We start from the raw sequence: 26721 nt of genomic DNA, 5'->3' as shown, positions 1-26721 counted from the left end.
GTTGCCTTCGCTCAGGATGAAAGCGCTATCACATGGGCTATAATGCGGGAAGATATCAGACCTGTTCATGCAGTGTAGTCATTAGTTGAGGACTGAATTGGTCTGCACCCTCGCCACCCTTTCATTCAATGCCTGCCCTGGTGGCAGAAAGCCAACTGGGCTGGTTTGCCCTGGCACCCACCGAATTATTGCAGTCTAGAGCCAGGCCCGTGTTCCTAATTGGTCGTCAGCCACCAGCATTTGAAGTGCCCTCATCTGAGACTCAGCAACTTTTTACCTCCCATGCTGAAGGTACTATGGGAGCATCTCTAGGAGCACTAGACTAGGTAAGAGATCACTTGAGACAGGCACAGTGGACTCACACCTGGGTGATAATGTACGTAGACATTTGTGAATGCCAGTAAAATAATAAACCTTTTTGAAATCTTTGCGTGATCCTGCAATGTCAGGTGACATGAATATCAATGTTGGTCTTTGGGCAGTTTATTGGAGGGTGGAAAGACTGGGGCAGATGTTGGACATGACTGTTAATGCAGGGGAGAAGGAATTGTTCAGCTGAAGTGCTCTTGAATGAGCTCTAGCTATCTAGGCAGCTTAGTCATTGTTTGAGGACTCAAATGGTTTGCTCGATGAGGGCTCTAGTTGACCCGTGGATCTGATTGCAGTGCAGTTTGTCCACCAAGCATGGGCTCCTGAGAAAACACATGGGCCGAGCGTGCAGGGGATAGCACTTGTTCCCAAGAAGCCAGCCTCTCACTTGCTGTGAAGGGGCAAAGAGTTGAGGGATTGAGGATTGCCACAAAATAAATGTGTCATGACAGCATGGTGATTACCACCTACCGCCCTCACTCAACTGATGAATCAGTCCTCCTCCATGTTGAGCACCACCTGGAGGAAGCACTGAGGGTAGCAAGGGCACAGAATGTACTCTGGGTGGGGGACTTCAATGTCCACCACCAAGAGTTGCTCGGTAGCACCACTACTGACCGAGCTGGCTGAGTCCTGAAGGACATAGCTGCCAGACTGGGCCTGCGGCAGGTGGTGAGCAAACCAACACGAGGTTAAAAACCTACTTGACCTCGTCGTCACCAATCTACCTTTTGCAGATGCATCTGTCCACGACAGTATTGGTAGGAGTGACCACCGCACAGTCCTTATGGAGATGGTCCCGTATTCACAATGAGGACACAATCCACTGTGCTAAATGGGATAGATTCAGAACAGATCTAGCAGCTTAAAACTGGGCATCGATGAAGCGCTGTGGGCCATCAGAAGCAGATTTGTATTCCAGCACAATCTGTAACCTCATGACCCGGCATATTCCTCACTCTACCATTACCAACAAGCCAGGGGATCAACCCTGGTTCAATGAGGAGTGTAGAAGAGCATACCAGGAGTTGCACCAGGCGTACCTAAAAATGAGGTGCCAACCTGGTGAAGCTGCAAGTCAGGACTACATGCATGCTAAACAGCAGAAGCAACATGCTATAGACAGAGCTAAGCGATCCCACAACCAACGGATCAGATCAAAGCTCTGCATTCCTGCCACATCCAGTTGTGGTGGACAATTAAACAACTAATGGGAGGAGGAGGCTCTGTAAATATCCCCATCCTCAATGATGGCAGAGACCAGCACGTGAGTGCAAAAGACAAGGCTGAAGGGTTTGCAATCATCTTCAGCCAGAAGTGCCGAGTGGATGACCATCTCGGCTTCCACCCGATATCCCCACCATCACAGAAGCCAGTCTTCAGCCAATTCGATTCACTCCATGTGATATCAAGAAACGACTGAGTGCATTGGATATAGCAAAGGCTATGGGCCTCGACAACATCCCGGCTGTAGTGCTGAAGACTTGTGCTCCAGAACTAGCCACGCCTCTAGCCAAACTGTTCCAATACAGCTACAACACTGGCATCTACCCGACAATGTGGAAAATTGCCCAGGTATGTCCTGTCCACAAAAAGCAGGATAAATCCAATCCGGCCAATAACTGCCCCTTCTGCCTACTCTCAATCATTAGCAAAGCGATGGAAGGTGTTGTTGACAGTGCTATCAAGCGGCACTTACTCACCAATAACCTGCTCACCCATGCTCAGTTTGGGTTCCGCCAGGACCACTCGGCTCCAGACCTCATTACAGCCTTGATCCAAACATGGACAAAAGAGATGAATTCCAGAGGCGAGGTGAGAGTGACTGCCCTTGACATCAAGGCAGCCTTTGACCGAGTGAGGCACCAAGGAGCCCATTAAAATTGAAGTCAATGGGAATCAGGGGGAAAGCTCTCCAGTGGCTGGAGTCATACCTAGCACAAAGGAAGATGGTAGTGGTTGTTGGAGGCCAATCATGTCAGCCCCAGGACATTGCTGCAGGAGTTCCTCAGGGCAGTGTCCTAGGTCCAACCATCTTCAGCTGCCTCATCAATGACCTTCCCTCCATCATAAGGTCAGAAATGGGGATGTTCGCTGATGATTGCACAGTGTTCAGTTCCATTCGCAACCCCTCAGATAATGAAGCAGTCCGTGCCCACAAGCAGCAAGACCTGGGTTAACATCCAGGTTTGGGCTGATAAGTAACATTCGCGCCAGACAAGTGACAGGCAATGACCATCTCCAACAAGAGAGCGTCTAACCACCTCCCCTTGACATTCAATGGCATTACCATCGCCAAACCCCCCACCGTCAAGATCCTGGGGGTCACCATTGACCAGAAACTTAACTGGACCAGCCATATAAATACTGTGGCTACAAGAGCAGGTCAGAGGCTGGGTAATCATGCGGCGAGTGACTCACTTCCTGACTCCACAAAGCCTTTCCACCATCTACAAGGCACAAGTCAGGAGTGTGATGGAATACTCTCCACTTGCCTGGATGAGTGCAGCTCCAACATCACTCAAGAAGCTCGACACCATCCAGGACAAAGCAACCCGCTTGATTGGCACCCCATCTACCACCCTAAACATTCACTCGCTACACCACTGGCACACCCTGGCTGCAGTGTGTACCATCCACAGGATGCACTGCAGCAACTCGCCAAGATTTCTTCTACAGCACCTCCCAAACCCGCGACCTCTACCACCTGGAAGACAAGGGCAGCAGGCCCATGGGAGCAACACCACCTGCACATTCCCCTCCAAGTCACACACCATCCTGACTTGGAAATATATCGCCGTTCCTTCATCGTCGCTGGGTCAAAATCCTGGAACTCCCTACCTAACAGCACTGTGGGAGAACCTTCACCATACGGACTGCAGCGGTTCAAGGAGGCGGCTCACCACCACTTTCTTAAGGGCAATTAGAGATGAGCAATAAATGCTGGCCTTGCCAGCGACGCCCACATCCCATGAACGAATGAGAAAAAAAGGATATGTAGAACAGACCTGCATGATACGCTGCAGGTGATAATACACGAGTCGCCAAATTAATGGCGTGGAAGCCCTTGCGATCCACAAAAGCATCATTCATAAATGACACCCTGGACTTGGGGTAAGCCTGCAATCTGTGTAGCACTCCAAGCCCTATCCTGCTGTTTCTGGTTGTCCATGGGGAATGAGATGAAAGTGTTTGCTTTGGCATCAGTCACCTGCTTAAGGTAAGCATGAACTGCAGATTGACTGGTGTTACTGATACCTCCTATTGCATCTTGGAAACAGCTGGAGGCAAAGCAGTTCAGGTTGCAGTGACCTTGACTGCAATGGGCAATCTTGTGCTAACTGTAGCAGTTGGTTGCAGGTTTTGTTGCAGGAGGCAACACAACTCTGACGCAGCCTCCCTAGAAAAGAGTAGCTTCCTTATGCACTGCTCCTTAGATAAGAGCAAATATGTTGTCCTGGGCCTTTTCACTCTTTTGGGAGAGTAAAGATTCCTGCGAGCATACCACTTTTTATCTGGTCTCCCTGCAGTTGCAGCTCTGTTTCCTTCTTCCTCCTGTTGCTGCTGTTATTCCTCCTATTTCTCCAAACAGATTGCAATTCCCCGAACAGGCCAAAAAAATCTCCATAAACTACCAGCAAAAACTGTCCAAGATCTTCTGCAGCATTTTAAATAAAAGCTGGTGAGTATCCCTTTAAACATGCTTCCTATAATCGGGTGCCTGGAACTGCACGCAATACTCCTAACCACACATATGCCAATCTAGAAAACTAGCAAAAGCTGACCAACAGCTTCAGAGTGGTGCAGTGAATGACAACATAAAAATAAATATCATAAATGGCTTTGTGATGTCAAAATGTCTTTAAAAGTGAGCTGGTTCTTGGTTCTGTATACCTCTTAGCTGTTAACTTTAGGAGGATGCTGTTGCTAATGGAAACTGCTAATTTCCATACATTCAAAGGTGAACAATACTGGGCCTTTAAATATTACAGACATACATATTTGTACTAAGTAAAAGACTCAAGACAACAAATGCTAATTTTCTCCAAAGTTTTACTTGAGCAGTGAGTTTTATTTAGGCAGTGATGGCAGTTCATAGTTAATGTTAAGATGAAGCAATAAAGACTTTTAAATTCAAATTCAAACCTGTTTGACTAAATATTTTTGTCATTGTGTACTGTTTGACTAAATATTACTACTGTTTTTGCAAACGATTTGATATAGCCCTTCTACATAGCTCTTCAAATAAATCCAGAAAGCTATAAAAACTAAAACATTTTTTTTTCACAAAGAGAAAAACACCATTCTCATTTCACTTTTTATGTTTGTAGAACTGCTCCATGCAACGCAGGATTCATGGTCTTTAACTGTAAGTTTCATCTTCAGCCGAGTCAGTAGGTTCACTGGCTATTTGCATTTCATACTGGTGGGAAGTTTCACTGAGTACCTGCAAATGGGAGAAAACAAGGACAAATATATGCATTTTATTGTAATTCCTTTAAACCTATGTTATAAACATTCATTTAAAATTGTTCCTTTTATAAAATCAGCGTCAGGCACTAACTAACCTCTCCATCTTTTATCTCAATTGTTTTCATGGACAGAGTTCTTACGGGGGAACGGATTTCAGGTTGTTTGTCCAGTTCAAAATCTGTTTCTGTAAGACAAGGAAGATGTGAAATAGTGTCTTAATGTGAAATGTCTATATCGGGATTCGTTTTTAAAATTTTTTTATTGTTTACTGAACATTCACTGATTGATCATTTCCATCACTATAAACTCTCAATTGGATGGGATGAGCAGACTGAGTGGCAGCTTTTCCTCATTCAGGATACCCAGTTGACCAACATGGCTGAGAACTGAAAGCACATCACACTTATGCTGGGAGGTTAGAATGCCACTTGCCATTGAGATTTGTGATGAGCTTTTAATTGTGGTGTCAATGCTGATTTGATGGTGAATTCAAGGCATATTCTCATTGCAAGCTCATAATCAGTTTAGATGATGGAAGTGAATTTGATTCTTACGGACTGGAAATTGCTTTTAAAATAATGGTGAGCCTAACAACGCCTACCGTTATTAATGGCGAAATCGAAGAGCAAATTCCAGCGACGCACACGTGCAGTCAAACACGGAAATCCGGAACTTACATTTCCTGGTTCTCACTGTGGCTTGCTTCAAGCTGATTGGTGGAGGGGACATAGAAATCTCTTCCTCCTCGCAATGCTCAGAGAAGGCCGGGAACGACCGCTGGACTTCTTGCAGGTTTCAATTAAAGCAAGTTGACGTCCAGAAGAACGCAAAAAATTTGTTGGTGAGTTAGTTACTTGTCAGCGGTGGACCATGTGTCTTCGCCGCTCAGAGCAAATTCCGGCCCATTGTGTTTAGACTTTCTTTGTCTCAATCAAGCTTATTCACAAATTGTTCAAGCATTAAACCACCAACCCTACCAACTGCAACAGAAGATTTGTCTTAGCTTTTATACCAGCCTGATGTAAATCCCCTCATTCAGTTGATTTTGAGGGAGAAAGGAATAGAAGGATATGCTGATAGGGTTAGATGAAGAGAGGTGAGAGGAGGTTCGTGTAGAGCACAAATGCCAACAGAGACCAGTTGGGCCAAATGTGAAGGGATTCGCAAAATTTCACATGTCCCCCCCGCTGAAGATTTATTGGAGTTATTAAAGAAACCCTGGTGTGACTGTGTTTTTAAAATCCAAGGTCTTTCAAAATGGCTGCGGTCAGACACATGGCAGGCTTCGTGTTTCAGACAGGTTTCTTTAAACAATGCAGTTGCATTCAAGCCCTGAGGCAAGCCATCAACATTGCCGGCCTACACATCAAAATTCGAGCAGGAGAAATTCCAGGACAAAAGATAGACCATCAAGGAACATTCGGAACAATGGTAAAGCAGTTATGGAACAGATCAGTACAGGAACCGGCCATCATGTAAATGGGCCAGAGATTGGGACCCCTTTTGTCTTATGTTTTCAGCCCAAATCGGACAATGGAATAACCCATTATAGGGAGACTATAACTGGGGCTTGCCCAGTATCTCTCCCTCTCTTTCTCTTCGCCTCCTGGCTCGGGGTCCTGCTGCCTGCTAGCAGCTAAGAAGGAAGGCCATCCAGTAAACCTCGCAAACACCTGTCGACGGCAGCAGCAGGGCATCAGAGGCCAGGCCTTTTCATCTGTTTCACCGGTGAGCATTAATTTTCTGGCCACCACAAGAAAATCTAGCTAGGTATAAGGGTGGGGGTTAAAGGGATATTGCTAAAATTGTGATTTTAGAATTTTCTCTCGATGTGTCCGTTTCTTCCACCCCGTTAAGTGTAAGACTGTATTACATCCATAGCGATTTTCTTTGATCTTCTGTATAATACTGTTTACCTTGTAGTTTTAGTTTTCTTATTAATAAACATTGGTTTTCCTTGTACCAATCCACTGGTCTGTTAGTCTGTCTTTGTTACCACCCGATAAGTCCTCAGCTCAGAATCAGGAAGGGGAAAGCGATTCGCAACCGCACTGCGGGCAGGGCAGCTCAGGAAAAACATAACTGGCTGACCTATTATAAGCCCGAGAAAAAAGTAAAAAACCCTTACAAATGGTCTTTTCTGTGTTGTAGACTCTGTGCAACTCTATATAATTTTAAATCCAGCATGAAAAGCTGAGCAATTTCACTCCAAGCAATGGACACAGTAAATACATGTATGCTGGAAGATTTACCATTAATCAGCTCAACATTTACAACAAATTTGAATTTTCAGCTGCAGAATAAACAGTACAAAGCAAACCATCTAAAAATGTAGAACACTAAATTCTGAGACAGCTGCAAATTGTTCTGTGAAATATATTAAATAATATATCATACTGATGAACTGGAAACAGAATCATATTTGTTTATGTGTATGATTTTCAGAAAAGATATTACCAGCTTTCTGTTGAACACCATCTAGCATTGCTACATTAGAGGAAGTTGTTCCAGCTCAATGGATTGAGTATTCGATTTTGTGCACTTGGTGTGTGTAGTTAGAGCAGTCATTTTAAAACAGGAAGGGCCCGATATTAGGAGGGAGGCAGGTTGGCAGCGGGGGGTCGACTAGGCGCGTGGGTAACGCGCCAAGTGAAATCGGGGTGCTCCACACAGGATCGCAGCCTAATTGAAGGTATGCTTCCGGGTTTCCTGTTCCAGATCTGCGCAGCGGGCGCACTGCGCACCTGTATCACAGGCTGTCAGCAGGAGGAGCCCTATTTAAAGGGACAGTCCTCCAATGCTCCTCCTGCAGCAAAGAACCATTTTTGGAGCATGGAGCAGGCCAGAGGCAAGGCTGCTCCAAGGTTCTCTGACCCGTGATATACTCCTCCTGCACTATGTGGGAAGTCATGGACACTACCAGTGTCCCTGGCGACCATGTGTGCAGGAAGTGTGTCCAGCTGCAGCAGCTGGCTAACCGTCTTTCGGAGCTGGAGCTGCGGGTGGATTCGCTGTGGAGCATCCAATATGCTGAGACGATCGTGGATAGCACGTTCAGTGAGGTGGTCACACCGCAGGTAAAGATTACACAGGCAGAAAGGAAATGGGTGACCGCCAGGCAGAGTATAAGGATTAGGCAGGTAGAGCAGGAGTCCCCTAGGGCCATCTCCCTCTCAAACAGATATTCTGCTTTGGATACTGTTGAGGGAGATGGCTTATCAGGGGAATGCAGCAAGAGCCAGGTTCAGGGCGCCACGGGTGGCTCTGCTGCACAGGATGGGAGGAAGAAGAGTGGCAGGGCTATTGTGATAGGGGATTCAATTGTAAGGGGAACAGATAGGTGTTTCTGCGGCCGCAAACGTGACTCCAGGATGGTACGTTGCCTCCCTGGTGCTAGGGTCAAGGATGTCACGGAGCGGCTGCAGGGCATTCTGGAGGGGGAGGGTGAACAGCCAGTAGTCGTGGTCCATATTGGTACCAACGACATTGGTAAAAAAAGGAATGAGGTCCTGCAAGGCTAATTTAAGGAGTTAGGAGATAAATTAAAAAGCAGGACTTCAAAGGTAGTGATCTCAGGATTACTACTGGTGCCACATGCTAGTGAGTATAGGAACAGGAGAATAGACAGGATGAATGCGAGGCTGCAGGGATGGTGTAGGAGGGAGGGACTTAGATTCCTGGGACATTGGGACCGGTTCTGGGGAAGGTGGGACCTGTACAAGCGGGACGGTTTACACCTGAGCAGGACCGGGACCAATGTCCTCGCAGGGGTGTTTGCTAGTGCTGTTGGGGAAGGTTTAAACTAGAGTGGCAGGGGGATTGGAACCTGAGCGGGGAGTCAGAAGGGAATAAAATTGAGAGCAGCAAGAGAGGGGAAGACTCAGGGGAAATCTACAATACAAATAGTACAAACAGTTGTTCAAGAACAAGTGAGAGGGAAAAGCGTAGAGCAGCGGAAAGAAAGTGTACTTTAGGCACGACAGATAAAATAAAAACTAGAAAGCGTAAAGCGATTAACCCAGCATCAAATCTGTGGCAGGGGGTTGGGAACCTGAGCAGGGAGACAGAGGAAAGCGTGTCAGGAAGGGACAGAAGGTATGGAGTAAAGGGTAAAGTGTTAAAAAAGGAAAAAGCAGGAACTAAGTGTCACAAAACAGATTTGAAAGTTCTTTATCTGAATGCACGTAGCATTCGTAACAAAATGGACGAGTTAACGGCACAAATAACTACATATGGGTATGATCTTGTGGCCATTACAGAAACATGGCTGCAGGGTGACAATGACTGGGAATTAAATATGCCAGGGTATTTAACAATCAGGAAGGACAGGCAGGAAGGAAGGGGAGGTGGGGTGGCTATGTTAATAAACGAAGGAATCACTGTAATACAACGAAATTATATTGGGACAAAGGATCAGGATAATGAAACAGTTTGGGTAGAGATAAGGAATAATAAGGGGAAAAACACATTAGTGGGCGTAGTATATAGGCCTCCTAATAGTTGCAACTCTGCTGGAAGAAGTATTAATCAGGAAATAGTCGGGGCATGTAATAAGGGAACAGCTATAATTATGGGGGATTTTAACTATCATATTAACTGGACAAATCAAATTGGGCAGGGCAGCCTTGAGGAAGAGTTTATTGAGTGTATTAGGGATGGATTTCTTGAGCAGTATGTAACTGATCCTACAAGAGGGCAAGCAACCTTGGACCTGGTCCTGTGTAATGAGCCAGGATTAATTAATAATGTCCTAGTTAAGGACCCCCTTGAGCCAGCCATCGACCAGCGTAGATACACACACCTCGGTGGGTCCCCGTCTTCAGTTAGTTGGGCTTGCACATGAAGCAGTCCGGGCCCGCATGCAGCAAGACCTGGACAACATCCAGGCTTGGGCTCATAAGTGGTAAGTGACATTTGCGCCAGACAAGTGCCAGGCAATGACCATCTCCAACAAGGGAGAGTCGAACCACCTCCCCATGACATTCAATGGCATTACCATCGCCGAATCCCCCACCATCAAATCCTGGGGGTCACCATTGACCAGAAACTTAACTGGACCTGCCATATAAATACTGTGGCAACAAGAGCAGGTCAGAGGTTGGGTATTCTGTGGCAAGTGACTCACCTCCTGACTCCACAAAGCCTTTCCACCATCTACAAGGCACAAGTCAGGAGTGTGATGCAATACTCTCCACTTGCCTGGATGAGTGCAGCTCCAACAACACTCAAGAAGCTCGACACCATCCAGGACAAAGCAGCCCGCTTGATTGGCGCCCCATCCACCACCCTAAACATTCACTCTCTTCACCACCGGCGGACAGTAGCTGCAGTGTGTACCATCCACAGGATGCACTGTAGCAACTCGCCAAGGCTTCATTGACAGCACCTCCCAAACCCGCGACCTCTACCACCTAGAAGGACAAGAGCAGCAGGCATATGGGAACAACACCACCTGCACGTTCCTCTCCAAGTTACACACCATCCCGACTTGGAAATATATCGCCGTTCCTTCATCATCGCTGGGTCAAAATCCTGGAACTCCCTTCCTAACAGCACTGTGGGAGAACCTTCACCATACGGACTGCAGCGATTCAAGAAGGCGGTTCACCTTCTCAAGGGCAATTAGGGATGGGCAATAAATGCTGGCCTCGCCAGCGATGCCCACATCCCATGAACGAATAAAAAAGCACATGGTGAGTCACCACGCACATGTGAGCACGAGCAGACCCTGGTGGCAGGGGCAGCCGTGGAGAGTGTGCTTCGGTGGGACCATTCTTCTCCAGGCTCTGCTCAGCTGGACACAGATGCTGAACCCCGGGGGCCAGCCATGAAAAGGAGAGTCATCGATGGCCAGCAGCACATTGCCAAGTTACTGGAACAGTTGCCACACGAACTCTCCACAATCGCGCAGAGGATGGAGGAGTCCAACTCTTGCATGAGTGTAATACTGTCACAGGGACGTGAAGGCATCTCTGAGATAGTGTCACGGGTAGGTGCGGGAATGTCTGCGATGGAGGAAAGGCTCGCCTCCATCGAGCTTCAAGCACGGCTCAACAATGAGTCCATTCAGGCCCTGACAATGGCCATTCGGATTCAGGGTGAGCACATTCTGCCGCCTTAAACAGGCTGACAGATACCTTACAACTGGCCTTCCAAGGCCTCACACAAGTCCTCCAAACTGTCGTCCAGCAGGGTGGAAAGAGTGATGTGGGCCTGGGCCAGGAGAGGGATAACGGTGAAAGGGGACGTGGAAGTGGGGACGCCATTCAAAGCGCTTCCACGTCTCAGCCGTTGCACCCCTCTCAACCAGTACCCACAATGCTGCCTCCTCTCCAGGTGGCCGAGTCTGCCCCTGCACAGGTGCACGTGGAGCAGTCTTTGGAGGGGCCCTCACGGGCACTGAAACCCAGAAGGCGTCCGCGCAAAGCATCTCATCGGTCAGGGCATGAACAAGAACAACCTGCCACTACCTCTGCTGAAGCCACAGGGGTAGCACCGCGTAGGGGTTCCCATAAACGTAAGGCTAAGGTTTTGGGAGCACAAAGGGGATGCACAAGCATGTATGACAGAAAGTCATGTTTTTGATTTTGTTTTGTTTGCTTTGCAAAGCACATTGAAATTTGTTATCACCACTACTGCCACGTCTTTGCAAGTCTTGTTCCTGAGGATCACCATGAAGACCCACACCTGATACCACCCATTGTGTCACTGCAGAGTGGGTGTAGGTGTATTTGCAGGGCTCTTTTGTGCAGACGACTGAGAGACGCCGGTGAGGTCCCTGGTGGCACCCTGGAAGGATGTGGAGGAGAAGTTGTTGAGGGCAGTGGTGACTTTGACAGCGACAGGAAAGAAGATGGTGCTCGGGCCAGCCGGGAGCAGCTCGGCATGAAGGAGGCTGCAGATGTCCATGACTACATGTCGAGCGACTCTGAGTCTCTATGTTCACTGCTCCTCAGAGAGGTCCGGGAAGCTGAGCCTCGGTCTGTAGACCCTATGGCGAGGGTAGTTCCTTCTGCGACGCATCTCTCTCTGTGGTTGCCCTCCCTCCTGCTGTGCAGGTGGATGTGTCACAGCACTGAGTTGTGGAGCTCCACGTGTCAGAGGTGGACGGCGTGGCCAGCGAGGCTGGTGATGCTGTTCGTCCTCCGAGGAGGTCATGACTACAGCTATGGCGGCCCCCATCCGGAAAATGTATGTTTGAGGGGGTCCGCAAGGTAGGTAAATGTGTCTGCTCACCGGGGTTGAGGTTGCAAGTTAGTGAATTTTAGTGTTAGGAGGAGGGTGGTGCAGGCCAAACTTTGGCCTCCTGCAATGAGTGAGAGTCTCCCCTCCTCACCTGTCAAATGGACCTTTGCAGCTCCCATAGGCTGGTGGCTGCAACACGTCTGTTTCAACTGGGAGTGTTTCCCCGAGTATGGGAAACATGCTCAGTTGACCTGAAAATCCCACCCCTCCTAAACTATCCTCCCAATCAGGTCTGCAAATGACCTGAAGTATCAAAATAATTGCCGTAAGTGGGATCCCACTGGCTTTAATTGCCGGTGGGAGTCCCACATGCGGGGGCTGCGCGCGCATCTAAGCGCGTCACTGGGGAACCCGGACGTGGGCGGGTTGGAGCTGGGCTCCAGACCCGCCCCGGAAATCCTGAATTTTCAGAGCCCCACCCGGCCCGAACGCACCCGCTTGGCCATCCTAAAATCGACCCCAAAGTCCTTATATGGTGTTTGCAATTAAAAATACGATCCTTATAAAGTTACAGGTGATTATCATCAAACTATTTCAAAAGCAGTTGCATGTTGGAAGAATTTCCTTTATACTGAAAAGATGCAAGTCCTTTGCTGCATTCCTGGGATATTTCTGATGTCTGAATTTTGTTTGTAGAATTCAGAACATCAGTCTCCTCCCTGTCTGGCAGCTAGATGTAAATCCTGTTTTAACTCTAAGACTGACTGAGTTTGTTCACGGAATAGGTCAGTGATTGCAAGAGTTTAGGAACGTAGCCACATTAGGAAGAGAAGGCCATTCAGCCCCTCGAGCCTGTTCCGCCAATCAATCAGATCGTGGTTGATTACCTCAACTCCATTTAACTGCCTTGGCTCCATATTCCTTGATACCCTTACCTAACAAAAATGTATCCATCTCAGTCTTGAAAGTTCCAATTGTCCTAACATCCACAGTCTTTTGGGGGAGAGAATTCCAGATTTGTCCTACCCTTTGTGTGAAAAAAGTTTAATGAGGAAGAGTTCTTGGATAGTGCAAGAACAGATGTTTTTCAAATAAATATATAAGAACATAAGAACATAAGAAATAGGAGCAGGAGTAGGCCAATCGGCCCCTCGAGCCTGCTCCGCCATTCAATAAGATCATGGCTGATCTGATCCTAACCTCAAATCTAAATTCATGTCCAATTTCCTGCCCGCTCCCCGTAACCCCTAATTCCCTTTACTTCTAGGAAACTGTCTATTTCTGTTTTAAATTTATTTAATGATGTAGCTTCCACAGCTTCCTGGGGCAGCAAATTCCACAGACCTACTACCCTCTGAGTGAAGAAGTTTCTCCTCATCTCAGATTTGAAAGAGCAGCCCCTTATTCTAAGATTATGCCCCCTAGTTCTAGTTTCACCCATCCTTGGGAACATCCTTACCGCATCCACCCGATCAAGCCCCTTCACAATCTTATATGTTTCAATAAGATCGCCTCTCATTCTTCTGAACTCCAATGAGTAGAGTCCCAATCTACTCAACCTCTCCTCATATGTCCACCCTCTCATCCCCGGTATTAACCGTGTGAACCTTCTTTGTACTGCCTCGAGAGCAAGTATGTCTTTTCTTAAGTATGGAGACCAAAACTGTATGCAGTATTCCAGGTGCGGTCTCACCAATACCTTATATAACTGCAGCAATACCTCCCTGTTTTTATATTCTATCCCCCTAGCAATAAAAGCCAACATTCCGTTGGCCTTCTTGATCACCTGCTGCACCTGCAAACTAACTTTTTGATTTTCTTGCACTAGGACCCCAAGATCCCTTTGTACTGCAGTACTTTCCAGTTTCTCGCCATTAAGATAATAACTTGCTCTCCGATTTTTCCTGCCAAAGTGCATAACCTCACATTTTCCAATATTGTATTGCATCTGCCAAAGCTCCGCCCACTCACCCAGCCTGTCTATATCCCCCTGTAGGTTTTTTATGTCCTCCTCACTCTCTACTTTCCCTCCCATCTTTGTATCATCTGCAAACTTTGATATGTTACACTTGGTCCCCTCCTCCAAATCATTAATATAGATTGTAAAGAGTTGGGGACCCAGCACCGACACCTGCGGAACACCACTGGCTACAGGTTGCCAGTCCGAGAATGTACCATTTATCCCAACTCTCTGCTTCCTGTTAGATAACCAATCCTCCACCCATGCCAGAATATTACCCCCAATCCAGTGATTCTTTATCTTTATATTGTATATTTAATGTTGCCAAGAAGACAAGGAAGGTAGGAATATAAGATTCCGAGAAATAACTGCATTAATGTATGGAAGATGGATCTGATCAATAATTACAGACTATGGGCTTCATTTTAGCACCCGCTATCGGGGGGGGTTCCTGGCGGGGGGGGCTCCGAAAATCGGGGAATCCCAGAGCGGGTCCGGAGCCCGGCTCCAATCCGCCCACTTCCCACAGACACGCCGACATGCGTGCGCAGCCCCCGCATGTGGGAATCCCGCAGGCAATTAAAGCCAGCAGGATGCCACTTGACAATATTTATCTAGCTATTTCAGGTCATTAACAGACCTGAGTTGAAATGGACGTGTTGCAGCTGTCAGCCAGTGGCAGCTGCAAAGGTCCATTTGACAGGTGGGGGGTGGAGACCCTCACTCATTGCAGGAGGCCACTCTGTCACTTGGGACAAAGTTTGGCCTCCACCACCCTCCTCCTGATAAGAAAATTCACCAACTTGCACACTTACCCCGGGGTCCAGAGACATGTTCCTACCTTGCGGACCCCCTCAGATGTACATCTTCCAGATGGGGGCCACTGTAGCTGCAGTCATGACCTCCTCGGAGGGCGAACAGCATCACCAGCCTCACCAGCCTCGCCGGCCACCTCTGACATGTGGAGCTCCACAACACAGTGCTGTGACACATCCACCTGCACAGCAGGAGGGAGGGCAACCGCAGAGAGAGATGCGTCGCAGAGGGCACTACCCTCGCCACAGGGTCTACAGACCGAGGCTCAGCTTCCTGGACCTCTCTGAGCAGCAGTGCACACGGAGGCTCAGAGTCACTCGACATGTAGTCGTGGACATCTGCAGCCTCCTTCATGCCGAGCTGCTCCCGGCTGGCCCGAGCACCATCTTCTTACCTGTCACTGTCAAAGTCACCACTGCCCTCAACAACTTCTCCACATCCTTCCAGGGTGCCACCGGGGACATCGCTGACGTCTCTCAGTCGTCTGCACAAAAGAGCCCTGCAAATACACCTACACCCACTCTGCAGTGACACAATGGGTGGCATCAAGTGTGGGTCTTCATTGTGATCCTCAGGAAAGGGCATTATTGCACAAACCAGACAAGATTCGCAAAGACGTGGCAGTAGTGGTGCCAATATAATATGTAATGTGAGTTGCTCAGAAATTAAATATAAGGAAAAACCATTACAAACCCTCAAACACCCTTGTGCATCCCCTTCATGCTCACGACACGTTTGCCTTAGGCTGCCTACTGCACATATGTGATGCATGCCCTGTGGCTGCAGCACAGGTAGTGGCAGGTTGAGTGAGGCTGACTGTGAAAGAGATGCATGAGAGGGTGAGTATGAGAGAGCCATGAGATTGTATGAGGATTGGGTTGAGTGTTAGTGGCGGGATGAGTACTGGCGAGGTGAGTAAGTGCAGGTAAGATGAGGATGAGGTTTGAGTGGGTATGAGGGGTGATGTGACAGAGTAGTGTTGGCAGTGCAGAAGGAGATGTGGGGTGGGGGCGGTGATGTGGCAGACGGAGTGTAGGGGAATGAGTAAGTGTACTCACTTTGGCTGACCTACTTAGGTCATTGGAGCGCCTCCTGCACTGTATGCAGGTGGGCGATATGTTGGTGGTGCAGGTGACCTCCTCTGCCACCTCGAGCCAGGCCTTCGTGGTGGCAGAGGCAGGCCGCTTCCTCCCGCCCGCCGGGGGGAAGATCTCTGTCCTCCCCCTCCTCCTCACCCCATCTAATGATACCTGGAGTGAGGCATCATTAAACTGGGAGCAGCCTTTGCCCTGGGCTGCTCCATGCTGTAATTTTTTCTATTTGTTGCAGCATCTGTCAGTGGAGGACTGCCCCTTTAAATAGATCTCCTCCAGCTGACAGAGCTTACTGCACATGCGCAGCCCGCCCGACGCGCAGATCAGCAGTGGGGAACCCGGAAGACCAGGTAAGTGGATCCAATTAGGCTGCGATCGCGCGGGGGGCAGACTGATTTCACCGCCCCTCCCCCCCCGCCGCGAACCCGCAGCCCTGGTAACATCGAGCCCTATGTGTCAGTATTTAGTAATGATAACTGGTGCTACTACTACTACTACTACTACTACTACTACTACCACTACTACAACAACAACAACAACAACAACAACTTGCATTTATATAGCGCCTTTAACGTAGTAAAACGTCCCAAGGCGCTTCACAGATGCATTATCAAACAAAATTTGACACCAAGCCACATAAGGAGATATTAGAACAGGTGACCAAAAGCTTGGTCAAAGAAGTAGGTTTTAAGGAGCGTCATAAAGGAGGAGAGAGAGGTGGAGAGGTTTAGGAAGAAATTCCAGAGCTTAGTGCCTAGGCAGCTGAAGGCACGGCCGCCAATGGTGGAGCAATTAAAATCAGGGATGTGCAAGAATTGGAGGAGCGCAGAGATCCGAGGGCTGGAGGAGGTTACAGAGATAGGGCAGGGCAAGGCCATGGAGGGATTTGAAAACAAAGTTGAGAATTTTAAAATCGAGGCAATCCCAGACCGGGAGCCAATGTACGTCAGCGAGCACAGGGGGGATGGGAGAACGGGACTTGGTGCAAGTTAGGATATGGATATGGGTAGCAGAGTTTTGGATGAGTTCAAGTTTATGGAGGGTGGAAGGTGGGAGACCAGTCAGGAGAGCATTGGAATAGTTGAGTCTAGAGGTAACAGAGGCATGGATGAGGGTTTCAGCAGCAGATGAGCTGAGGCAGGGGCGGAGACGGGCGACGTTACGGAGGTGGAAGTAGATGGTCTTTTGGTCGGAAGCTCATCTCATGCCAAGGTTGCGAATGATCTGGTTCAGCCTCAAACATTGGCCAGGGAGAGAGATGGAGTCGGTGGCTAGGGAACGGAGCTTGTGGCGGGAACCAAGACAATGGCTTCGGTCTTCCAAATATTTAATTGGAGGAAATTTTTACTCATCTAGTACTGGATGTCGGACAAGCAGTGTGACAAATGAGAGACTGTGGAGGGGTCGAGGGAGGCGGTTGTGAGGTTCGGCTGGATGTCATCATCGTAAATGTGGAATCTGACGTTGTGTTTTCGGATGATGTCGCTGAGGGGCAGTATGTAGATGAGAAATAAGAGGGGGCCAAGGATAGATCCTTGGGGCACTCCAGAGGTAACGGTGAGGGAGTGGTAAGAGATGCTATTGCAGGTGATTCTCTGGCTATGACTGGATAGATAAGAATGAAACCAGGCGAGCGCAGTCCCACCCAGCTGGACCATGGAGGTGAGGCGTTGGAGGAGGATGGTGTGGTCAACCGTGTCAAAGACTGCAGACATGTTGAGAAGGATGAGGAGGGATAGTTTACCATCATCACAGTCACATAGGATGTCATTTGTTACTTTGATAAGGGCCGTTTTAGAACTGTGGCAGGGGCGGAAACCTGATTGGAGGTATTCAAACATGGAGTTGCAGGAAAGGTGAGCATGGATTTGGAAGGCGACAACATGTTCAAGGACTTTGGAGAGGAAAGGGAGGGTGGAGATGGGGTGGTAGTTTGCAAAGACAGAGGGGTTCTGAGCAATATCTATTTTAATTAAAAAGCACGGGCTCCATATATGCAAAAAATAATAGAAAACATGAAAAGCTAATGACAGTTTGCCAAATTTGAACATGGTGAACATTTCATTGTTCCTATTTTACTGTAGTATTACAATGAACTACCCACCTTGCAGGAACAACGGGGTAGGAGTTGGAGAAGACATAGCAAACCTACAAAATAAAGAACTTGATTAGCATAACTGTTTTGCTTACACTTTTTCATTACATCCTTCATTTTACATGCCAACATATGCCGCTGCATTCAAAAAGTAATTCATTGTGTGAAGTGCTTTGAGATATTTTGACATCATAAGACATTATATGAATGCAAGTATTTGATTCCCATTATTGGTCTCCCTTGGCAGTGAGGATGAAATAAATGTAGCCATGTATCTCTACCCTTAACAATTCAGCTCCATGGTAACAGCAAGTCAGAGGTGCTGCACTTGCCACTATTTAAAGTGGACAATGGGGGTGAAATTGGTCTCTGGTGATAGCGCGAAATGGCGATCTACTAAGCCCGTTTTGCGTTATCACCAAGGTCCAAAGTTTCAGTTCCTTCTTCAACTCCCTTCCAGCCCAAGTCAGATGCAACACATTATCCAGTAATCTAGCTAAGAACTAACAAAGTTTCTAAGATTCAAATGTCAGCAGGTCACGGATTCAAAATAGCCATTATATGAATATGAAAAATATGCTATCATGGCTAACTTTAGTAGGTAATACAAGCATATAGCTGAATAAATTGTTAGCATCGATATTAGATAATTAACTTATAGAAAGGAGTTTACCTTTACAGTACTCAATTGTAAACAATTTTACAACACCAAGTTATAGTCCAGCAATTTTATTTTAAATTCACAAGCTTTCGGAGGCTTCCTCCTTCCTCAGGTAAATGTTCAGGAGCTCCTCGAAGCCTACGCATTTATACATATATATATATACATATATTTATCCTGAACATTTACCTGAGGAAGGAGGAAGCCTCCGAAAGCTTGTGAATTTAAAATAAAATTGCTGGACTATAACTTGGTGTTGTAAAATTGTTTACAATTGTCAACCCCAGTCCATCACCGGCATCTCCACATCATGTTTACAGTACTCAATAGTGTAGTTTACATATGGCAATTCTCATACATGGTGGCCATGCTAATAAGCTCAGTCTCAAAAACAAGTAATTACTTGACTGCTGATCTGATATAGCAGTACTGTCTTGTCAAATGCTTTTTAAAAGCATTAATCAAATATTATATGAAAGTTACACAAACATCTCACCGGTTTTCTTCAGTCTCCAGTAATTTCCTGTATGTTGCAATCTCAATATCTAAAGCTGTTTTAATTTTCAGTAGATCCTGATATTCATACAAACGATGGCTCATCTGATCACTCAACTTTTGGATTTCATCTTCAAGGTGAGTGACAGTTCCCTGGAATTTGGCTGCTTCCTTATTAAACTGATCCTCCATTTCTTCCTTCTGACGCTCAAGAAAGTCTTTCTGTTCCAAGGAAAACATACAGATTTTTATTTTCTTCCATTTTCCTTGAGACTACTATTGTGTTCTAGCTCTGTTTGTATGTTGTGGGAGAGGGTTATATTTTTAAGAGTCGAAAGTCGCTTCATGCAGGAGGTGCATATCTATTGAAGTGAGTTTGCATGAGTTACTTTTCAATATATGCGATGCAGTTCCTATTGTTTTGTCTCAGAGCTCCTACTATATGGTAGCCAGTTCAATGTTAATTCCTGTCAAAGTCTGAAATCAGATAGGGATTTAACTTCTTCCCACCCCCCCACCCCAATTCCACATCCACAACACTATCCAATTAGGTTAATTGAAAATGCTAATACAAATTATATCATATTTATTGATCAATAAAAATATAGTGGAATCCAGATTTATAGTGAATAAATTGGTCAGAATGGAAGTCAGTAATCTGGTCAAAAATCTAGTCAAGAGGACCAGGATGAGTATTGTACTGTAATGGGAACACACTGAAATATAGCCAACACTCCTCAAACATAAAAAAAGTTATTTATAGTAAATTAGGGCTTAATAAAAACCTCATCATATCAGAACATTGCTTATATCAGCATTTTCATAAATGTAAATTTGGTAAACTGAGCTTCACTGATGCGAATCAGTTTGCCAGAGTCTTTTCACAAGTTGAAGTACAAGATCATAAAATGAATTGTGACCATGAATAACAACAAGTTGCATTTATATTGCGTCTTTAATGTAGAAGAGCATCCCAAAGCTCTTCATAGAAGCGTAATCAGACAAAAATTGACACCAAGTCAAAGAAGCAGTTATTATGAGGGGTTACCAAAAGTTTGGAGGTGTTGGAGGACTGGGAAGCAATGTAGGTCAGCAAGGTGAGAAGTGATAAGTAAGCGGGACTTGGTGTGGGAGAGGTTACAGGCAGCAAAGTTTTGGATGAGCTGAAGTTAACACAGCGTGAAGGAAAGGTGGCCGACCAGAAGAGCATTGGAATAGTCGAGTCTGGAGATGACAAAGAATCTCAGGCAGAGGTGGAGGTGGGTGATGTGGAGGTGGAAGTAGGTGATGGAGAGAACATGGGATTGTAAGCTCAGTTCGTGGCGAAATAGTCAGAAATCCTAAAATGCTACACTCCTCCTTAACTATGATATCCACGGCAATGACCACTGTGTCCATGCTTGTGGTCAAAAATGGCAGTATTAACCATCACACTCATTGTTCTCCTATTGCTTATAACTCATTATATTCTTAATCCTGATTTACACCAAAAATGAACTCCCATAAAATTCTCATCTTTCAAGTTGTCTGCACAGCTGTTGCTCAAGGCCTTAATAAAATCAGTTGGCCTCTTTGCAGTTTCCTAACATCTGTGTTGAGAGGTAGAAATGTTCAAAGCACAGAGATTAATCCATTACCACGTTCTCCCTTCATCTCACTACCTTTTATGCATAATCTGTGCTTTTGTAAAACTTCACAAACAGAGGAATGCCTACAACTGTTAGCCCAATTTAAGTAGAGTGACATTTTCATTTATGGGAGTAAAATAATGGTATAGGCACAGCATTTTGATGTCCCAGTGCATTGAACCACAGAATGGTAGCTGTAGGATTGTGACCACAACTTTCTACATGCTGAGTTTTCAATTTTCACTATGCCACCTTGGAGAGATGCATAGTCATGCCACAGAGAAGGGAGGAAAATCCCAAGCCATACAATTCTGAGTGGCTTGTTTCAGAGAAGCATTAGTGCAGGCCTGGAAACAGGTCAACTGCTCCTTTCCTGCATCAGGAATGGTCTGTGGTACAGGGAAGGCAAGAAAACTGGAAAAAATAGTCAATTCTGCACAAATAAGAAGTACAATTTCATTGTACAGATAAAATAGCTGTCAGTATCAAATGCAAATAGGAAGTTGATAATCAATTGGTGCTTGATTGTAGCATAACTGTACTTCTTTTTGAAGCAGCAGTTTTAGTATCAGTTTTGAGTATTGCTTTTTTATTTCCAGCTGACAAAATATAAATGAAGTTCAATGAAATGAATGAGCATGCATTTAGAAATAAGATGGGATTTTACCCTGGGATTTTCCAAAATAGCCAAGACTGGCAGCCATTTTAGCTGAAGCGGCAGCACTTTGTTTAATTTTAATATTATTACCATGATGGACAGCCTCATAATTCCAAAGTATATACACTGCATCATGCAAAATTATGAATTACATTTCACATTCATATGATAGTGGTAAACCCCTTGGCACACACACAAAAATACCTCAGCATATAGAAATCTATTTTTTGACAAAGCCACTTAAAAACAGATGCATCTGGCTGCACATGCTATTCACACTTAGGCAACTTACCGCTCCTCTAAGTGCTTCAACCTCACACTTGAGTGACTGGGCCTCCCTGCGATAATCATTTGCTTCTTGCTTTGCCAGGCGAAGGGCTTCATTGTTGCGAGCAGCATTTTGAGAAAGGTCTGAAACCTGTTCAAATACACAATCTCAGAAAGTGCATCTTATCACAATATCAGAGCAGTGTCCTTTCTTTATTTCCTTGACTGGTTGTCTTCCATGACATAATGCTTCCAATGTCCTATGTAAGGAATCCCACACTCACCTGACGAAGGAGAAAGCCTCCAAAAGCTTGTGATTTTCAAATAAAACAGTTGGACTATAACCTGGTGTTGTAAGATTCCTTACATTTGTCAACCCCAGTCCATCACCGGCATCTCCACACCAATGTCCTAGCCATTATGCACTACACAATTTAATCATCTCCATCTGTAATTATTACTATAACCCTTAATCCCATTCCAAACCAGAAATTTGCACAGTTTTTAAAAAACATGTTAATAGATGCAGCAATAACTGCTTCAGTTGACAATGTATTCCACATATATCTGTAGGGGGAAAATTCTTCTAATCTCAAGTATTGCCTGAGGTTAAATCATTTTGCACTTGTGTCCTCTGAATCTGTGCTCGCAATCCAAATTAAATAACTTGCTTAGAACATAAGAAAATCAGGAATAATTAAGAAAAGGGCTTTAGGCCCAACAGGACTTTTGATTGAGCTCTACCTCATTTCCACCTTCTGTCAATATACTTTATTCTCTCATCTCTCTAGAGACACATCTGGTTGACCCTTGAACCCATTGATACAGTTTTCTTTAATGGCCTTCTTTGACAACTTATTCCACAACCCTTTGTATGAAAACAATTCTTCCAGACTTCTGTCCCAACTTGTGTCTCCTGGTATTTATACGCTATTTTCTTGGATTTACATTATCCATTCCTCTCAGCAATTTAAATCCTTGATCATTTCTCCTCTCAAAGGTCTTTAGTAAAAACAAGTTCAATTCTGTGAGCATCCATTCATACCTTAGAACCTCAAGTCCCAGGATGTCACTCTTCTCTGAGCATTTCCACTCCAAGAATATCTCCTTACGCACAATATTCCAAATGTGGCAATTTAAACAAGGTTAGAATACTAAGCAATAAATAAATAAATATCAGAAAACATACCTTGGACTTGTACCATTCCTCAGTTTCAGAAATGTTTTTAGCGGCAAGTTTATCAAACTGAGAACGAGCTTCTTGCAGCGCTGAAGAAAGATTAGGTTTAGCCACATCCATCTCAATCTTGATATGTTGATCTTGGCCTTGAACCTGCAGGTCACGAACTTCCTTAAGAGATAAGATAGCTTCAAGTTATCATTTATTCAAACTCTTAGAGTTAATGTTTTCTTTTTGTGAAATGTTGTGCTCATGAAGTTAAGGTAATAGAGTAGATGTCCTTTCTATCAGTTTGATGCCCATTTACCTTACAAGGTTACCATAACCAGCAAGCATACTGGCAGAGACATCTCTGTAAAATAAACATAATGGCATCAATACTGTTGGAGGCAACAAGACTCCATTGGAGAGGGGGTTTTATCTAGTGCCCCCAACTGCTGTGTGCCAGTGCTGGCAAACATAAGCAGCAGATACTGGAAGCATCAAGGCCGAGTCTGCCTTTTTAGATCTGCACATAGGCTGGCTGAAAGATATTGTTGAAAGTGCACTACTGACCTGAATGGGCTGACCGCTCATCTTCCCTGTACAGGTTAGATAGATTCCTGATTAACAAGGGAGTCAGAGGTTATATTAGGTAGACGGGAAAGTAGGGTTGAGGTCACAATCAGATCAGCCATGATCTTTTCAAATGGCAGAGCAGGCTCGAGGGGCCGAATGGCCTACTCCTGCTCTTAATTCAAATGTTCGTATGTAGGACATCAACTGGTCTTTGGCATTTTTCCCCTGTATAGTTCTTCCCCAGAGCAGCAGTGAAGGCCTTAGCCAGACTTGCACAAAGCATTCATACATAAGATTCACGGGTGTACGATTTCATTAAAGTCACATTTGCAACTTTGCAGTAACTATGTATGTGGTGATCTCATTGTTGTCGAATCCACTACACAGTAGAAACAAACCAGATTCGGCAAAGAGAACAATTCCATATTACAGAGCCAACAGAAGTAGCTTTGAAGTATAATTAAAATATAAGCAGGCTTCAAGCTCAAGATCCAGAGGACAATCTACTGATCCACCACACAGTCCTGACTACTACTTTCTAACTACTGTTAAAAATGTATTTAAATAAATATTACAAACATATAGGGCATGATTTTAACATTGAAAACCAGGGTGGGGGGGGCATTCAAAATTGCAACCATTTCAGACCCGCCTCCCAACTTGCCCCCAACCCACCTCCAACCCACCCATTTCCGGTTTTCACCTGGGTGGGATGAGGGGCAGACAACCAACCCGCTCCCAGGAGGCGGGTTGGTCACTGAAACCTTTCAGGAAGGCTGTGGGCCTCCACTTTTGCAGAATTTGCAATTTCAACCACTGGGGGCCGGGATTCCCGGGTCTTCTCCTTCATTCCACGTGAAAGGAGGTGAGAATGTCCGAAACTGCAGGTAAGTGCCTTTCTGGCACAGCTTGTGGGTCCTGGAGGAGCAGGAGCGCTTCCCCCAGGCCCAACAAGCCTACTTGCAATGACCCCCCAACGATCGAGACCCCTTCGCCGATCGCCGACCCTCCCACCCAACGATCGCAGACCCCCTACCAATCTCTGACACCCCCAACAATCGTGAACGCCCCCAATCTCCGACCTCCCCCAACAATCACGGACCCCCCGATCCCCGACCCCTCCGCCAACGATCGCAGGCCCCCCGATGACCCCTGACCTCTCAACGATCGCAGACCCCGCGATGTCCCCCGATCCAGACCCTCCCCCTGGTGACTGACCCCTGATCCCTCCCCCCATGGCTGACTCATCTGGTGCCCACCCATGCCCATCAGTGCCCCATGCTCCCGTGCCCACCCATGCCCACTGATGCCCCCCATGCCCCCCCCCATCCATACAATCAAAGACTTAACTGAAGACTTACCTGAACACGTCCTCTCCCTGGCTGCTCTCCCGTCTGACTGAGACCAGCCTGTCAATCAGGCCGGTCAGTCGGACAGCAAACCGACAAAAAAAAATAAAAGACGTCCTTACCTCAAAATCATAAGGACGTCCGGGAAACCTGAACTTCCGGGTTTCTCGTCCGCAATTTGACCCGCCCCTCCCCCCACTGCCTCCTTCCCTGCTCGGGGTCAAAACCGTGCCCATAATTTTTTGGAATTTTAAATGTGTCCTTACTTCGTCGTGAAGTTTCTTTAAGAAGACAATTTCTTCCTGTAATGCGTCGATTTTACGTTGCAGATCTACACAGGCCAGTGTCGCTTCGTCCACATCCTGTTGGACAGAGAATTGTATAAAAAGTAATTCAGAAAAGAGTCAAGTGAAATCTTCACAAATTTATTTGCAGCACCATTGCAGAAAGCAAGGAGTGGGACTCTTAAACCCCAGTGCAGCTTCCCTGAGGTTGGGCAAACGAGCTTCAGAGGGACCTCATCTCAAATCCCTCAACATGCGCAACTGACACTATTGGCCCATTAGATGGATTGAAGCAGGAAGATACAAAATAAGATCAAAAGCATAAAAAAAAACAAATGAAGATCAAATAACTTGCAGTCTAAACAATACCTTTGCAGCAGTCCCACCCCACCCCATCCCCCACACACCCTCATATATATTTCAGTTGTGTGCACATAATGAAATTTGAAACAAGAAGAAAATATGACATTAATGGGTGAGGAGAGAAAAACAAGAAGGATGGTCAACCATACTACATTTCTCAACAGTATCAGAAATCTTTCCTCATAGTTTCCTTCTCAATCTTCTAAGTCATACTTACCACTCAGCGGGGGTAATTTCGGCTTTGTACAATAGCGTAAAACGGGTGATAGCGAATCGGCAGCTCGTTTTACATCTTTCACGATTTTTATTCCCATTCACTTCAAAGCAAGGGGAAGGGGGTATTGTGACAGAGGCAGCTGAACAAAGGTTTAAATTTTAAGCCCTGATTTTAACTGGGGGTAATTGTTAAGCGTGGGGCCAGTGTCAGGCTCACCCGACTCACCGAAGTGAAGACCGGGTCATTTTAACTCCTAGGCCTTGTTTAAATAAATTAATCTTGATTCATGTCTGAACCCAGTGTTGAGAAGGTTGAGAAGGAAACTATGAGGAAAGATTTCTGATACTGTTGAGAAATGTAGTATGGTTGACCATCCTTCTTGTTTTTCCCTCCTCACCCATTAATGTCATATTTTCTTCTTGTTTCAAATTTCATTATGTGCACACAACTGAGCGGCCGATTGCGGCAGGAAGCCTTGGGCCCGGTCCCCTGCAGTTAAGACCTTGGATCTCGGCTGAGGGGGGAATGTGGAGGATGGAGGGGAAGCAGGAAGGTCCAAGATTTCCTTGAGGACTCCTGCTCCTCCTAGCCCACAAGGAAACTTAAAAAATGTAAATGAACTTAACTTCTTGGTCCTCTTCTGGGCCTGCTCCCCCTAGGTTTCCTTGACGAAGCTGGTGCCGACCTCACGGCATGAAGTATGACTAGTTTGGCTTAACTAGAAGGACTAAATTATCTGTCCCACCTCTGCATGCACAATCGTACTAAAAGGTGCCATAAATATTGCAAATGTATACAAAACCTACCACTTTATGAACGCCTTCACCTTTTGAGTTTCCCGGCTCCTATTCCAAATGTGCATATGAGGGGAAAAGAGAAAACCTAGGGCGAATCCCATAGAACCGTGCTAGATGTTTAGTTAAATAATTTGCATCAAACCTGGGTCTTTAATAAGGCCAAGTCACTAAAATGCAAACACATTAACCGGTACACTAACAAAGGCCTGGTGAGGAAATTCAGCAAATTGGCAATCTTAACAATTGATTTGGTTAATAACTGTGTGATATTT

The 26721-nt window shown here is 45.9% G+C and overlaps 1 protein-coding gene across 1 annotated transcript in view; it reads right to left on the bottom strand.

Moving 5' to 3' along the window:
• Nucleotides 1-4405: 4405 nt before the first annotated feature.
• Nucleotides 4406-26721, bottom strand: part of LOC137343088 (vimentin-like) — a 33765-nt gene continuing 11449 nt past the window's right edge. The window contains exons 3-9 of the mRNA XM_068007075.1: nt 25055-25150; nt 22891-23052; nt 21727-21852; nt 19150-19370; nt 18002-18045; nt 4938-5026; nt 4406-4816 (exon numbers count right to left, since the gene is read on the bottom strand). Coding sequence (XP_067863176.1) covers nt 4733-4816; nt 4938-5026; nt 18002-18045; nt 19150-19370; nt 21727-21852; nt 22891-23052; nt 25055-25150 — 822 coding nt within the window. The 3' untranslated portion in view covers nt 4406-4732. The remainder of the gene's footprint in view (nt 4817-4937; nt 5027-18001; nt 18046-19149; nt 19371-21726; nt 21853-22890; nt 23053-25054; nt 25151-26721) is intronic.

This window comes from Heptranchias perlo, chromosome 2 (assembly GCF_035084215.1).
Source record: "Heptranchias perlo isolate sHepPer1 chromosome 2, sHepPer1.hap1, whole genome shotgun sequence".
Classification (NCBI taxonomy): Eukaryota; Metazoa; Chordata; class Chondrichthyes; order Hexanchiformes; family Hexanchidae; genus Heptranchias; species Heptranchias perlo.
The sequence above is the reverse complement of the archived record's forward strand: the minus strand, read 5'-3'. Positions and strand labels throughout refer to the sequence as shown.